Source organism: Podarcis raffonei, chromosome 4 (genome assembly GCF_027172205.1).
Source record: "Podarcis raffonei isolate rPodRaf1 chromosome 4, rPodRaf1.pri, whole genome shotgun sequence".
NCBI classification, from domain to species: domain Eukaryota; kingdom Metazoa; phylum Chordata; class Lepidosauria; order Squamata; family Lacertidae; genus Podarcis; species Podarcis raffonei.
In genome coordinates, this window is record NC_070605.1 from 57,563,407 (window position 1) to 57,576,464 (window position 13,058).

The 13,058-nt window shown below is 39.6% G+C and overlaps 1 protein-coding gene across 1 annotated transcript; it reads left to right on the forward strand.

The window, feature by feature from the left end:
* Positions 1-65: 65 nt before the first annotated feature.
* On the forward strand, positions 66-10,656 carry NDUFV3 (NADH:ubiquinone oxidoreductase subunit V3). The gene is made up of 4 exons (XM_053386813.1): positions 66-189; positions 3,287-3,380; positions 6,844-7,710; positions 10,411-10,656. Exons 1-4 carry the CDS (start codon positions 142-144, stop codon positions 10,575-10,577), a joined length of 1,176 nt encoding a protein of 391 aa, XP_053242788.1. The 5' UTR covers positions 66-141; the 3' UTR covers positions 10,578-10,656.
* Positions 10,657-13,058: the final 2,402 nt, after the last annotated feature.

The following is a 13,058-nucleotide window of genomic DNA, read 5'->3' on the forward strand; positions in this document are numbered from 1 at the left end:
CTCGCCGTCACTCAGCAGCAAGAGAGCGCTGCTCATTGGATACTGCAGGGAATGTGGGCGGAGCAAGCCCCCTGACAGAGGAGAGACCTTTTCCTCCTGGGCGGAGGTTGCAGCAGGGACGAGGTTGGGTGGGACGCCGAAATGGCGACGGCTCTGCTAATCTCCTGCGGCCGTACTGCCGTGCTCAAGGTAACCAAGGGTGAAGATCCGAGAGGCGCTTTCGGGCCGGCCGCTCCGTCGCCACAGTGCCGTTTATAATGTTTGTGCCCGTGGACGGACCTTGTGTGCTTCAGGATTCGACCTGACGTTTCCGGGTTGTACAGCTTGAGTTAGTGCATTATTCCTTGGCAGTAAGTTTTGCTGATTTCAGTGGGACTTACTCCCTAGAAGATGGCAGTAGGGCAGGCTTCCTCAGCCTCGGCCCTCCAGATGTTTTTGGCCTACAACTCCCATGATCCCTAGCTAGCAGGACCAGTGGTCAGGGATGATGGGAATTGTAGTCCCAAAAACATCTGGAGGGATGAGGTTGAGGAAGCCTGCAGTAGAGTTTTAGCTGTAAGTAACTTCAAAGCCTGCAGGGCAATGGGCAAACTCTTAGCTGCCTCTTTGATTTTGGCTTCTCATGCTATTATTTATTTTTATTGATATTGAATGGACGAGGCTGTCACTCAGAGGTAACACCCAACATTTGCATCCAAAAGATCTCAGATTCAGTCTGGCATGTGTAGGTAAAGGATCTCTGGTAGCAAAGCCAGGGAATAACTTTTCCCAAGGCCTTGGCGAGCAGGAGAAGCACTGTAAGTCAGACTAGAGCATGCTTCGCAAATTACATTTTCATTAATTTAGGGAGAGATACGGAAAAATCACATAATCGCTGTTGCCTGTTGCTGTATTGTTCTACCTCACTGAGGGCTGCTTTGCTGACACCCTAGCCCTCACACATGGGACAAGTGCTTGCATTTTATTTCTAGACCACGGATTGGATGAACCAGTCCTGATTGCTCCTGGGCCACATAGTGCCTACTGTGATTTTTTGCAATAAATGCAGGTCTAGATGGATTTTCTGGACCCGGACTTGACCAATCAATATATTTCTTTCTTTTTAAAGTAAGAGAGTGCATCCTACATTACCTAATGCTGTTTAACAGCCCTAACTAGTATAGATCATCTGACTATGTGCTCTTGCTTTTATAACCTTAAATCTTAAACTTCCCAAGGGGCCTTGATGGGACCTGCACCCAAAAGAGCCTTATTTGAGTGCCTGTTACCTCCTCCTACATTCTGTCTTGGGACTCTTGCCAGATGCAGAGACTTTACCACCACCCACCACCACCTGTGCTTCAGCAGTAGATTCAAGGGAACCCCTAACTATGAACTCAACACTGTAACACACACCCCCCCACTGCATGGAGTTCCTTCCATCAGCTTAGGCTAGTGGCCTACTTGCAAACCTATCCAGTAGGGATAAGTTGGCTACAGTAATCTGTGCTCAGGTAACCTCAAGTCTGGATTGCTGCAATATGTTTTATGTGGGGCTGCCTTTGAAAATGTTCAGAGCTTGAGTTAGTTCAGAATGTGCCTGGCCAACTGGTGATGGATTTGAGGCAACATAAGACATGCCTGCTGGATAAAGCCAGTGGCCAGTGGCACAGTTATACTACAGCATCCTGAGGGAAGCCTGCAAGTTGGACATGAACACAACAGCATTCTGCCCATCTGTGATTCTCAGCAACTTTATTCAGAGGCATAATGACTCTGACAGTAGAGAGAGAACATAGCCATGAATTTGTCTATAAGAATAGACAATATAACACCTAGTCTGTTCCAACTTCACTAGCTGCCTGCATGCTTCCAAGCCCAATTCAAAGTGATGGTTTTGACATACAAAGCTCTTTCCTGCTCAGGACTCCAGTCTCTTCTGGATTGCCTCTCCCTATATGAGAGACCCATAGATCTTTGTTTGAGGCTCTTCTCCTGGTCCCCTTATGAGGGAAGCTAATGACAAAGGAGAGAGTCTTTTCAGTTTTGGCTTTGTATCTGTGAAATTTGCTCCCCACCGAAGCCTTCATTGACATCTTTTTGGCACCAGGCAAAGGCTTAGCTTTTGTCCCAGGCTTTTGACAGACTAAGATGATATTGCTTGTTAATAGTATGCTGCCAAAGCTTCCTGTGGCTATTATGGGGTTGTTGGTTGCTCTGTTTTATGGTATAATATATTTGTGATTTTAGCAGAATTGTAAGTCACTTGGAGACCTTCGAGTAACAAGCAGTCAACAAACCAAATAGAAGTAGGAGTGCAAGTACTGACATGCTTAGTCTGTGTTCATATTCCTGTTTAACAGGTGCTATAAACTATAGGTTGTTGTGGTGCAGGCTTTAAATCTTCTAGTTGTATAAGGCTATAAATTCTGCAGTGAGTATTTCTTCAGGTATGTTTAGTGCCACTTCCCACTTTTAGCCTACCAGTAATTTCTTCACTGGTAAAATAATAAAGTTCCTTACAGCCCAGGTAAAAGGCATGGTGGCTTTATTAGATGTTAACCTACATTAATGTAATATTTTACAATGATGCAGAAGGTGTATATTGTTGTCTTCATTCTCTCCCACCCGCACCCCAAATTGTGCATTACATTCACTTGTCAATCAGTTCTGTATTTGGAGCAGGAGAAAGAAGCACACTTCAGTGTGCTAGCACCAAGTTTTAACATTCCACTTAATTGCAAGGCATCTGTAACCATTTCCAGATATAATAATAAAAAAGCATTTGTATGCACTGTACCTGTTTCATCTGCACAGAGTTGTGTCAAAACCCTTATTTGAAAGTAAAGTCCATTTACTTGTACCAAACTTATGCCCCTTTAAGTGAGGCTCGAAAAAAATAGGTATAGTTGCACAGGTGCATAAGCATTTGATATATATGCCTAGGACCTGAAGTAAGAATATTTGTTTGAGAGTAAGGATGTCTTTTTATATTTCTAAACGTTTGTGCATGTTCTATGCTTGTTGGTACAAATGGGTATACATGTAGCAACATAGGCTTTTGTTAAGACAACATTTCAGATTTCATAGTTTTCTTAATTTGCACAGTTTATGCTCTGGAAGGAATTGCAGGGAGTGAATGGTCTGTTTTATCACAACTGCTGTACATATATGCCTGATTTTTAGTCATATTTGTCTACATTGTGCTTTATACTTTTTGTAGCCTGGGTAATTATAAATGACATTATTAAATCAAGTGTCTTTCTAATTATTACAGATTTTCTACTTATTTCTAATTCTTTTGCAGACTTTTAAGTTGCAAGCATGGGGGCTTCGAAGTGTACCTCCTGCTGTTTCTTTCTGCACCAAACCAGGGGATGGTAAGAAAGTCTCCAAAAAAAGTAAGGTACCTTTTCTTATTTGTTAATTATGCAAGTTATAAGATGGTTTGCATAACATTTTGTAACAATATTGATCAAAGTTTGTCAGTTTTAATGATCTGCAGAATGTTAAGATTCAGACTTTTAAAATTACATCTAGTGGTTATTACCATATTCTAGGTATTCTGTAGAGGACTTGCAAAGCAACTTTTAAAGATTGTATGCCACAGGTTGTTCACCTAAAATATCAAGGTTTATTTCTAAAATAATTGGATTATTCTAACATCTTTTAAGAGATTAAAACATTCAAAGCAGCAATACTTGCAACTGTCAATCTATTAAACTCCATTTAGCAATTTCAGTGTAATAGACAGAAGGCAGATATTTTAGGAAAACGGTCTCTATAATTAGCCTTTAGAACAGGACTACTGGACTACAAGTCCCATCATCCCTTATCATTGGCCATGCTAGCTGAGACTGATGGGAGTTGGAGTCCAACAGCTCCAGGAGGGCCAGGTTCATCGCTGTTGTAGAGTTTAATGATTTCTAACAAATGGATGACAGGAAAGCAGAGCACAAGGAAATTAGCCAACCCAATGAAGTTCACATTTCTCACTACATCAATGTCATTCCCAGCAGCTCATTGGGCTTTTCTTTATTTTTCTTTATTTGCAGTAAATTTACATCACATGCCTTGCCTGTATCTAAAATCATTTCAGGGGAATATTTAACAGCATTACCAGCTCCAATAAATGTAAGGTTATGGTCAAAATGTTGGGAGTCCCTCAGCAGTGTTTTTCTTAGGGAAGACAGAGACAATGTATGGGAATAATAATACATGGTTGTTTGTGAAATACATGAGTGGGCTTGTTTTATTAAACACGTTAAGATGTGAAACCTTTGCATGCAGCTTCCAATCTCCATTAAAATAGGTTTCAGAATATATACATATAAAACTTACACATTTGGTTGGAAAATATCTACTATTGGGTTCTTTGATTGTTTATTAGCAGTCGCTGATAGAATTCTTCATGCATAGTGAACTCAAATTGACCAACAGTAACAAAATCACTTTCTATTCTGCAATTTGAGAAGGGTATTGGTACCACTCCTGTAGTCTCATCTGCCATTCTTAAATGTTACTTTAGGGAAATTCAATACCTTAATTTGATTCTCTTTGACACAGTATATTTAAGCTTTTTAATACCTTTTCCTTGTTGTATGTTACTGCCCACTGAATTTAGACTGATTGCATACAAACGGCAGGGTCCACACACAATCCAGGCTTATTTGTGTAATCTTTGTGTGTTTTTTAGTAGCTGTGCTTGGCTAAACTTTCTTTTCTTCCAGACTCTGTTATAACTATTAACTTGTAATTACTAGGGTATCTTAACATACAAAAGAGTATTTAGAGTTCGGAAAGTGCAACAAACCATTGACATGTATCTTTCTTCTTTTAACACTCTTAAAAATTTACTCTTGTCCTGTTAAATGTACATGTCTTTGGGCTGTAAACTCCCTGTCTTGTCTCCTTGAAAGGAATTATTATACCTTTTATTATTCCTGGTTCCTCAAATTTGTTAGTGACCTGTAAAAACTGACACAGGAAAAAAACACATCCTGGTTTTTCCCTGGGGCTCCTCATGCTGTGGTGGAGTAGTCTGCATATTCTAGAGATTGAAGAGTGTGCAGTATACTTTTGCACTGATGAAGGAAAACAATTTCTCATGAGTGTCATTCATGGAAAATAAAAACGGATTACGCAGATGTTGCTTTTCTGATGCTAATGGAATTGAAAATGCTAGTTTGATATCTAGTATTTTCCTCTGACAGGAGTGTAAGCACCTTTGTTATTCATATCATCCTTGTGCTTTGCATCCTTAAAAGCTCTGTGAAAACCACTTTACAATATATCAATCTGGTTATCAATGGCAATGATCATTCTTCAGTTGGAGCAAATTTAGTAGCACTTGAGGAGTATGTGTGGGTGCAAGAATTAAGTGTGGAGAACTGTGGTGCTCTCAGTGTTGCTACTTAGAAAGTATCTGCAATGTGGCCATTGACTTTGAAGTTACAAGTTTTCTTCAGTCCCTAATTAATTTTCTCAACGCTAACTTCACTTATCAATAATCTGAAAATGAATAATTCTGCTACCATGCTTTTAAACACTGTCCTCTTCTTCCCAGTCTTTAATGATGGTCAGTTCTCATTTCCATGTTGATGATTTCATTCTTTCTTAGCTGTCTGAACTTCATAGCATGTATACTACTCTGGTTTAGTTTTATGCTGTCTTGCTAATTTAATGTCTTTTGGCACTCTCTGCTAAGGTTTCTGTTATGCTCTCGGTGCACGAACAACTTAGAATAGGATTAATTTTATCGTTCCTAAGATCCAAACATACTGATTCCCTGCATTATGATTACATACTTGACTCCAAAATACAACCTTCTGTGATTAATTGGTGCTCAGACACAATTGGTAACAAATCAAGGAAATGCACCCAGCACATTACAGAGGAGTCAAAAGAAAATGTGGCCCTCCCCTTTTCTTCAATGAATCTTGGGTGCACTTCCTAGATCATGAAGTCTGCAAAACATATGGGGGGAGTCTTGGCCAATAAATCTTCCTTCTGTCTCTTAAGCTCTTGCATAAGCACTACATCTTTTTCATTGATGAGTATTTCTAATACTGAAGAAGAGGTTGTCAATATAATCAATGTACGTAATTCACTGCCACAAGAAATACTGATGGTGGCTTTTAACAAAAATAGATTAATTGCTGTAGGATAGGTCTATAAATGGTGGTTAAACTTGTTGTGTATAAAGGCAGAATGCTTCTGAATGTTAAGTACAAGGGAAGGTCCTACTCCAGGAAGCACCACTGAAAGGCAAAATATGCATTCTGCATGATAAACAAATACTGGAAAAGGCAAATGTTTTCTTTTCCATGTAAAACCATAAAATAGGAGGATCGCACTCCCAACAGATTATATTGCTGCTGTTGAAAGTTTGTTTGAATAAATTTCTCACAAAATGTGTTGAATGTAGTTGAGGTACTTAGATACTGCAGTGCTAAATATACTCTTCACACTGCTAAGTGTGCTCTTCACAATGCACTCGAGGAGATAGGAAAGTGTTTTCATCCACATTTCACAGGTTGGAACAGAGCGTTTCTGATGAAATGATGTTCACAGGCAGCGTGGCACAAAGAGGAGGAAATAACCTTCATGTTCCTGTGAGAGACTTCTGCAAGCAAAGGACACTTTTTGACATTTTTGTATGAAATGCAGCGTATAACGGAAACTGAGCTTCCAGACTGGTGTTTATACCAGATAACTTCATATTAATGGGTGTGTTTGAAGCAGTCTATTCCAAAATGATATTGTTCTTTGCCATTTTGTAGATGTAATTGGCACCAAAGGAGTGTGTGAAAACAACAGTTGAATGTCGTTTAAAAGCTGTCTCCTCTTTTCCACAATTTACAGATAAAGGTGAGATAATTAACACTAAACCTGATGCTGCTGTAAAATTAAAAGATGAAGATCTGAGGAAATACTTGGCTAAGAAAACTGTGGTAAAATTTCCTCAGAGAGCAAAGCTTCCTTCTCTTGAGGGACAGTCTGTTGTTTCCTCAACAGCAGGCTTGGGGAAGAAGAAGGGAGATGAAGAGACATCCTCTTCCTCAAGCTCTGAGTCAGATTCTAGCTCTGATTCTGATGAGGAAGATTCTGCCTTTAAAGATACCATAAAAACCAAAGTATCATTTCCAAGTCGAGATCCCCCCTCTTCTGGTGATAGAACAAAGAAAGCAAAGATAAGAAGCGAAAAACACGTTCCCCAAGAGCAGGTCAAAGGCAAAGCAGCTGAGAAGCTCCCTTATAGTCCTGGATTCACAGAATTCCCCGTGAAACAAAAGGAGGTGCATCAGACAACAGCTGGTGACAAATTGTTATGGTCAGATTTGTCAAAGTCTGCCACAAACGGAAGACACGAAGAAGCTCTTTTAAAGAGCACCGACTTTGGAACAAAAGTTGCAGAGAGTCAGAGGCCAACAGACGTAGCTAAGCCACTGGAGGCGTCTCCCCCTCAAGCATCTCCCCTTGGAGCAACTGCAAGTACATTGTCTAGAACTCAGTCAGTGCCTCAACAAAATGCAGCTCAAAATCTGACTTTGCCAAGACAGGGGGGAAGTGTGGCAATGGAGGCACAAAAGACTGACATGGAAGGAAGAACTGCTGCTGTGCCACAAGGAGAGGTTTTGGATGGCAGAGTGCCAGCGGCAGAAACCACAGTGAAGGAGGAGATTGCCCTGGAAGCAGGAGTTCAGACTGAACAACAAAGCGCTATACAGGGTATCACTTTATCTTGTTTGTTCTACACTGATGTGCTATGGGGGCTGAGGGCTGTTTATGAGCAAATATCTTGTACTCTTGAGTACTGACATTGCTGAAAACATTCTGGAATCTCTTCTGCTCTTTTCTAGAGCTTAATGCAGTTGTTTTTGCAGACTTTTCTGCTTTGCTGATGAGTTCTTTGTCTAGTTCTTTGCGCTTTGATTCTCCTGCTTGGCTTTTAGACTGTTGGTGGGAGAAAGCAGTACGTGTTTTCACAGCATTCTTCTGTACCAGTGATTATAGCCATCTGAAATACTGAAAGGTGATAAAAGGAAGGGAGGTCCTTCAAAGCCAAATTGAGCCGAGTTCATATAGGCTGCCTTATCAAAATCGGAATTTTGCTCCACTTTTGCTAGAAGCACAATGAGGCCATTGAGCAATCTATTTTGCAGTCTCCTTCTCTTCCTGCCCAGCACTTGCCCTCAGGCTTAACAGCTGATTTTCTACTGGGACTGTCTGTTCCTCCAGTACTCTCGACTCTTGTCTTTTTCCTCCTTTCACAGTTCTCTTGTAGATGTATAAACCGGCTCTGCTGTGCTGATGCGATCACAAGGAACAAAGTTAGCTTTGGCACCAGAGGAATGATGGGGACGCTCTGCCTTCAGGCTAGCAAAGATATCGCTTCGGAATCCAGCATTAGCAACAAGGGACATTCACAGCACATGCCTTTCTCATATGTTCTCCCCTAGTAATATATCTCTGATATTGGAACTCCCGTACACATTTGGTCTTGTAATGTTTGTAGACTATGAGGGAGTCCTTTGGTCTCAAAACACACCAAAACCTCACAAGTAATCAATTCTTTCTCTCTCCCCTCACCCCATCCCAATATGTCAAAGACTGGATAAGTTCACCCATTCAATCCATGTTCTTCATTATGTCCTTCTTCTTCCTCTGTCTTGTATTCTGTAGTACACTCATCTTATTCTTTAAAAATCTTTTTTTTTTTTACTAAAACATTTTCTCCCCAATAATTTGTCACTCTGCAAGGCAGAGAAAATAATACTCAAGCCAGTTGAAGTGACTTCTACCTGGCATGAAAAGTAAGGAAGCCTTCTGGAAGAAACTATTTAATTGAGTGCTAATTTTACACACACCATTACTGTGAAGCTTCCCAAATGTTCAGGCTTCTGTGTATCCAGCAGAGGGCAGTGGTGACTAGAAGAAGCATTGTTGAGACTATACACTGAGAATGCTTTGAGCCTTTCATTTCTACTTGGTTGTAGCCCAGGAAAAATTGAGATAACTGCAATTAAGCGTAGAGGAAGGGGAGGTTGGTGAAACATGAAACCTTAAAGCAGACCATATTTAATTGTCAAGTTGTAATTCAGTGGAAGTTAGTGGAACCACTTGATGCTGATGTCCGTCTAACTAAAAGCCAAATATGGTGTGGGTTTCTATACAGGGCATAAACATTTTAAAGTCCTTTGTTTTTAGAGGAAGAGGCTGCAACATATGATGAGTTTTCCCATTGTCAATCGAGTGCTTGGCACAAAATCTTTTGCCTCTCTAACACTAGGTGCAAGCTTTTCTGCTGTTTCCATTTTCTATGTCCTCCACCTACTGGCCAAGGCATAATACAGAGCATAGAGGGGACTCTGTATATCTTAAAATAAAAATAAAAATAATGATCTAAAAATATACACGGCTCATTGTTAAAGGCAGGTGAATGAGAATGCAATGTTGAGTAAAATATTGAGTCATATAAACTAGTTGTGGTCATAATAGTCTCCAATTTCTCAATTTGGGAGATGCTTCCTTGGGAATTTTTATATGTTAGAGGCAAAGGAGCACCAGTCTTGTGTTTCATGGCAGTGACAGGGTTCTTATTGCACCGTGTAATGTTTTTGTAGAAGTTTATTGAAGGATGAACATCTTACGGATTTTGTGAACTTAGTAGGGAGCTAAATACTCCTCTGAGGGAGGCGAAATGCAAATATCTTTTCAATATTAATTTTATAAAGTTTTAATTAGATTTAGGTTCAACAGCAAACTCTCTTTTATTTTGAATACTCCATTGGAAGTAGAAAGCTGTGGAGTAGTTTCAAAATCTGCAAAAATTCAACCATTGAGCCCTTGATCCCGAAGCAGAACATGCATGTGCAGGGGAGACCAGTGCTGTGAGCCCAGAGTGGCTGGGGAAACCCAGCCAGATGGGCTGGGTATTATTATTATTATTATTATTATTATTATTATTATTATTATTAGTCTGAGCTGTGCTTTCTTCTTTTTCACAGCAGCACTTCCGCTGCCAGGGAAAGACACTTTCTTGCCTCTAACAGTGAAAATGGTTGTGATACAAATCAACAACAAAGCTTGAATTGCACGTGTGGGATAGTCTCAGATGCACATGCTCCTGTTTTGAATCTTGTCATTAGTTTTCCTGACTGAGAATATTAAAAGAAACATACTAAGCTTCACAAAATCAGTTGCAGCTAGATGTATACCTTTTATTTTATGTAACTTAAGGCATTGATTGCTACATGTTCAAATTCAAGTTATGTTTAATATAGTATATTTTTGATTTCTCATAAAATATCAGTGGTTAGCTGCTGTTTCCAGTGACAGACTGAGAAATCTCCCTGAAATCTGACTCGGCCAGAAATAACGTGGTGTTTATTTTATCTCTGAATTCACAAGTATATTTTCTCCTCATAGAGGTCGAGCCGCCAGTTGAAACTGCTCCAGAAACATTTGACATGTCTACCTACAAGAATCTGCAGCACCATGATTATACATCATACACCTTTGTGGATTATGACGTTCAGCTTGCAAAATTCAGGCTGCCTCAGCCATCCTCTGGGAGAGTATCTCCACGACATTGAAGCAAATGTGGAAATGCACAAACAAATTAATTCTGACAATGAAGGAATATCCATGCTACAATTAAAGTGCTGCAAATGAGTTTGCTGGCTGTCAGTTTTTTAAACACATGGAGCTCCTTTGAGAAGTTACAAAATCAGGTTCTAGTTCTAACAATAATCTCCCACTGTGTATTCTCAGTGGCACAGTTGCATTGCTTAAATTATCTAGAAAATCCCTGCTCATGAAATGCATTCAGATCACCTATCAATTGAGACTAAAATAGATAAGGCGAATAATACTGCATTTTCAATACAGGCAACTTCCAGTTTATGCGGCGAGTTGTGTTCTGAGGAATCGTACATTTATGTGAAATGCATATATTTGAAATACTATCTAAAAAGCCTGCAAACACCCTCTAAACATCTGAAAACCCTTGAAAAACCTCTTTAAAAACTCCACTTTCTTTTTTCTTTAAAAAAAATTAATATAATGAAACGTCTTTTGCTTGTGTTTAGAAATATATAGACCAAGATGAAGAAGAATATGAAGTTAGCTAGTTGACTCTGCTAGCCACATATAGCTTTAGGTAGCTATAACTCTGGCCTAGTGGGACTAAATTGAAGTGTTTCATTACTAGTTGAAAGCAAACAAGATGCCATATGTGAGCTGACTCTAGGCTTAGGCTGTAATCCTAACTAGGCATACCCTGATATACATCCCATAGAATTCAGTGGGGTTAGGACTGCAGCTTTATTTAAGCTTAGAGTAGACCAGTTGAAATTTGTGGGACAAGCTGATTGTGACTAACTGAAGTCCAATTGATTTTAGAGGGTCAATCAATTAATCTTTATTGAAGTCAAAGACCAGAGAGCAACTTTAACAACAACAACATATACCACATGATAGCTGGCAACTTTTCCCTTTTTTTAAGGGAAATTCCCTTATTCCGAATAGGATTCCTCGCAAGAAAAGGGAAAAGCTGCCAACTATGTACCACATCTGCATGAAAAAGCAGGTCTACATTAAGCATGGCTAACTCTGGATCCAACTTGCATGCATGTGTCTACAACTGTTCATGTGTCAGCAAGTGAATAAGATGCATTATGTGTTGAGAGAGAGGAACATGATTTTAGAGCTGTGTTCTTTTAGCATTCAAATTTTATATCTACTTTGCCTTTCTCCTGTCCCCTCCCCCCAGTGCCTGAGGTAACTTAAACAACGGACATGTTTGTTTGTGTCTCATTGTTCCATGTTGTACAAACTATTGTTAAAACTGGAATTAGCTTGCCTGCTCCAATTCTGCACATTTGGGAGAAGGAGTTCAGAAGCTTCCAGTTTTGTCTTCATTTGGACCAATAAAATGTGGTTAACATTAACAATAGTTCTTTTCAAATCAGCCAACTTCAAACCATAGTTACTAAGTTGGTTTGTTTTAAATTTCCCATAGTTCAAATTAACCGCAGTACTTTGTCTGAATAATGTGGCAAGCTATGATTAATTAAAAGCAGAAATGAAAGCATCTGAAGTCCTCCCAGAAACACAGAAGAACAAAAAGGAAGTAGAGTCCAGACTGAAAGATCTGTGCAGCTCTTTAATGCATGTTCACAACACATTAAATTATGGTTTAGTGTGATGTGCAACCATGCCAATGTTAAATATAATAAAAAAAACCAAATTTTATTGCTGTGGGTTGTATCAGATGGCACTAAGGCTTCTGTTACTGGAACTGGGTTGAAACAATTAATTAGAGACTTCTTCCCCTTGCAATCTCTCCCCCAAATCTGCTCAAGAGGGTTGGGGGACTCTCCAGAGCGTATTTAGAAGGAGTGCAAGAGGGAATTGCCCAAAATACTGTGTCTGATGACGCAATCACAAAACCCCCAACACAGCAGTGTCATTTCGGGCAAAAATTTGTTATTTATTAATATTTATTTATTAACATTTCTCCCTTTTGCCTAAAAAAAAATCTCGCTGTACCTTAAAAGAGGTCAAGGACATATAGGGACAAGAGGAGCTTAAAAACAAGGGGGATCTGTAACGGCCTTTGTTTCTCATATTAGATGTTTTCCAAGAACAAGGTTAAGCAAACTGAGGGCTGTACAGCTTATTCCTTCCAAGGCTCAGGAATGTTCCTGGACCATTGGTCCTTAAGTCTTGAAAATCCCCTTGGTTTTTTGTTTTTTTAATTTACACTCTGTAAGCACCTGTTGGAGTTCTGGACTTATACTAAAAATAGATGCCATTTTAAATAGAAGTTTGGCTGGGTATCTTTGTGCCTTTTAAAACTATCTATAAAACAGGCACCCTTTTTGTTCCTCTCTCTGAAATTTGGCAGGTCTTTTCCCTTGGAGGGCAGTAGAATGAATACCTTTAAAAGTTGTGTAGATTGGTATTTTCCATCCAAACTTGCCAGCAGCAAGAAAGTGTCTGGATCTTCCATCAAAATCAGCGGGAAATAAATAGGATTGACCAGATGGGGAAAACTTGACATAAAATGAATG

Excerpts from the sequence above, each read along its gene's own strand:
- NDUFV3 (XM_053386813.1), top strand. The coding sequence starts at position 142 with ATGGCGACGGCTCTGCTAATCTCCTGCGGCCGTACTGCCGTGCTCAAG. Across the intron at positions 190-3,286 it reads GCCGTACTGCCGTGCTCAAG|ACTTTTAAGTTGCAAGCATG; the intron begins GTAACCAAGGGT and ends ATTCTTTTGCAG. Across the intron at positions 3,381-6,843 it reads TAAGAAAGTCTCCAAAAAAA|ATAAAGGTGAGATAATTAAC; the intron begins GTAAGGTACCTT and ends CACAATTTACAG.